Raw genomic sequence first — 1,294 nt, forward strand, 5'->3', positions numbered from 1 at the left:
GAAAGCGCGCGGGGGAACTTGGGCTGCCCTTCTGGTCGGCTCCAGGCATGGGCGCAACACTGAGGGCAGCTCGGCTGGGAGTCATGCCGGGTCCGGGAGTCGGCGTCTGGGTCTTTGTGGACTTGGCGTCCCACTGGCAAAATCTCGGCAGCAGTGAGTGCGTGGGGATGAGGCTTTTTCCCATAGCCTGCCGCCGTCCGAAGCAGGAGGCGAAAACATCCTTCTCTGCCTTCTGATGTAGCAGTGCTGGGGGGATGGGAGAGAGAAATACAGGTGATGATGGGCTGCAACAACAGCCAGTCCCGGGTGCCGCCCAGACTGAAAATAAAGGACTTTTGTTTCAGTGCCGAGCACTGAATATTATGCTGCTTAACTTGTGGCTGTTGAGAGTGTTGTTGAAAGGGCAAGAGCACTTGGTAAATCATCACTGTGTTCAGTGCTGACGAACGGCAATGTTCGTATACCCGCTCTAAAATGGCGGAGAACTGTGGACCGGACCCAGGGTGCTCTGGCTCTCCTGACTGCTGGGATTGCTCCTGTGCCTTCTGCATGTTATGTTTGGCAGTACAGAAGCTCCTTGTGTTTAGTTGAGGTCGTGCTTTCACATTCAGCTCGAAAATGTGTAGTAATGAGGGCACACTGCTGCAGAAGTGTAGCTGAAGACTTGGAATGTAAACAGTTTGTGCACAGAACGTTATAAAGAGGCACGTTTAGGATTTTTGTTTGTATTTTCCTTCTTCTGGAGTTGGAAGAGCAAGGACAGGTTGAACTAAGGTATATGTCTTGCACAAATAGGCCAAGATGGGGATGCTTGAGGAGGAATGTATAAAGATGTAGAAGCAGGAAGGGTGTACTGGTCTTTTTGTGGCAGTTCATGCTTGAATTTCAGGAAGCTGAATTGTCTTCTGTTGGGACAATTTCATGGAAGATTTGAGTTGATATTACAGAATGTAGAAAACACCGCTGGCTCCCTTGAAGGTAGGGATACTCACTCAGTATCCCAGGTGAAGTAGTGGGGCCAAATAGTCCTTGGCAATATTTACTTGGAAGCAGGGATGGTACAAGTAAGTTTCTCTTTAGATAGTTGTTTAGTACTCTGTGTTGTGTGCATTCTGTATTGCTCAGCTTTTCTATGTGCTCTGCTTTGCTGTGCCAGCTGCTTTTCAGTGATGCAACTGAGTCTTGTTCCTAAATTCAAAACCGTACTGTGTGTATGGAAAAACTCTGCAAGGCCCAGTGTTTGCTCGGAAAACAAGGAAGAACTGGAGGTTAAGGGTGGAGAGTAACCGCTATT

The 1,294-nt window shown here is 48.5% G+C and overlaps 1 protein-coding gene across 3 annotated transcripts in view; it reads left to right on the forward strand.

Annotated features, from left to right (window-relative positions):
- The window catches only part of SERF1A (small EDRK-rich factor 1A), a 20,846-nt gene that overhangs the window by 16,681 nt on the left and 2,871 nt on the right, over positions 1 to 1,294 (forward strand). The window contains exon 1 of one of the 3 annotated variants that reach the window (XM_017735368.1): positions 22 to 153. The exons of the other annotated variants lie outside the window; for them this stretch is intronic. Within the exon in view, the coding sequence (XP_017590857.1) occupies positions 48 to 153 (106 nt within the window). The 5' untranslated portion in view covers positions 22 to 47. Of the gene's footprint in view, positions 1 to 21; positions 154 to 1,294 lie in introns of those variants that run through there. 3 annotated transcript variants of the gene reach the window in all.

This window comes from Corvus brachyrhynchos, unplaced genomic scaffold (genome assembly GCF_000691975.1).
Source record: "Corvus brachyrhynchos isolate BGI_N302 unplaced genomic scaffold, ASM69197v1 scaffold22, whole genome shotgun sequence".
NCBI classification, from domain to species: Eukaryota; Metazoa; Chordata; class Aves; order Passeriformes; family Corvidae; genus Corvus; species Corvus brachyrhynchos.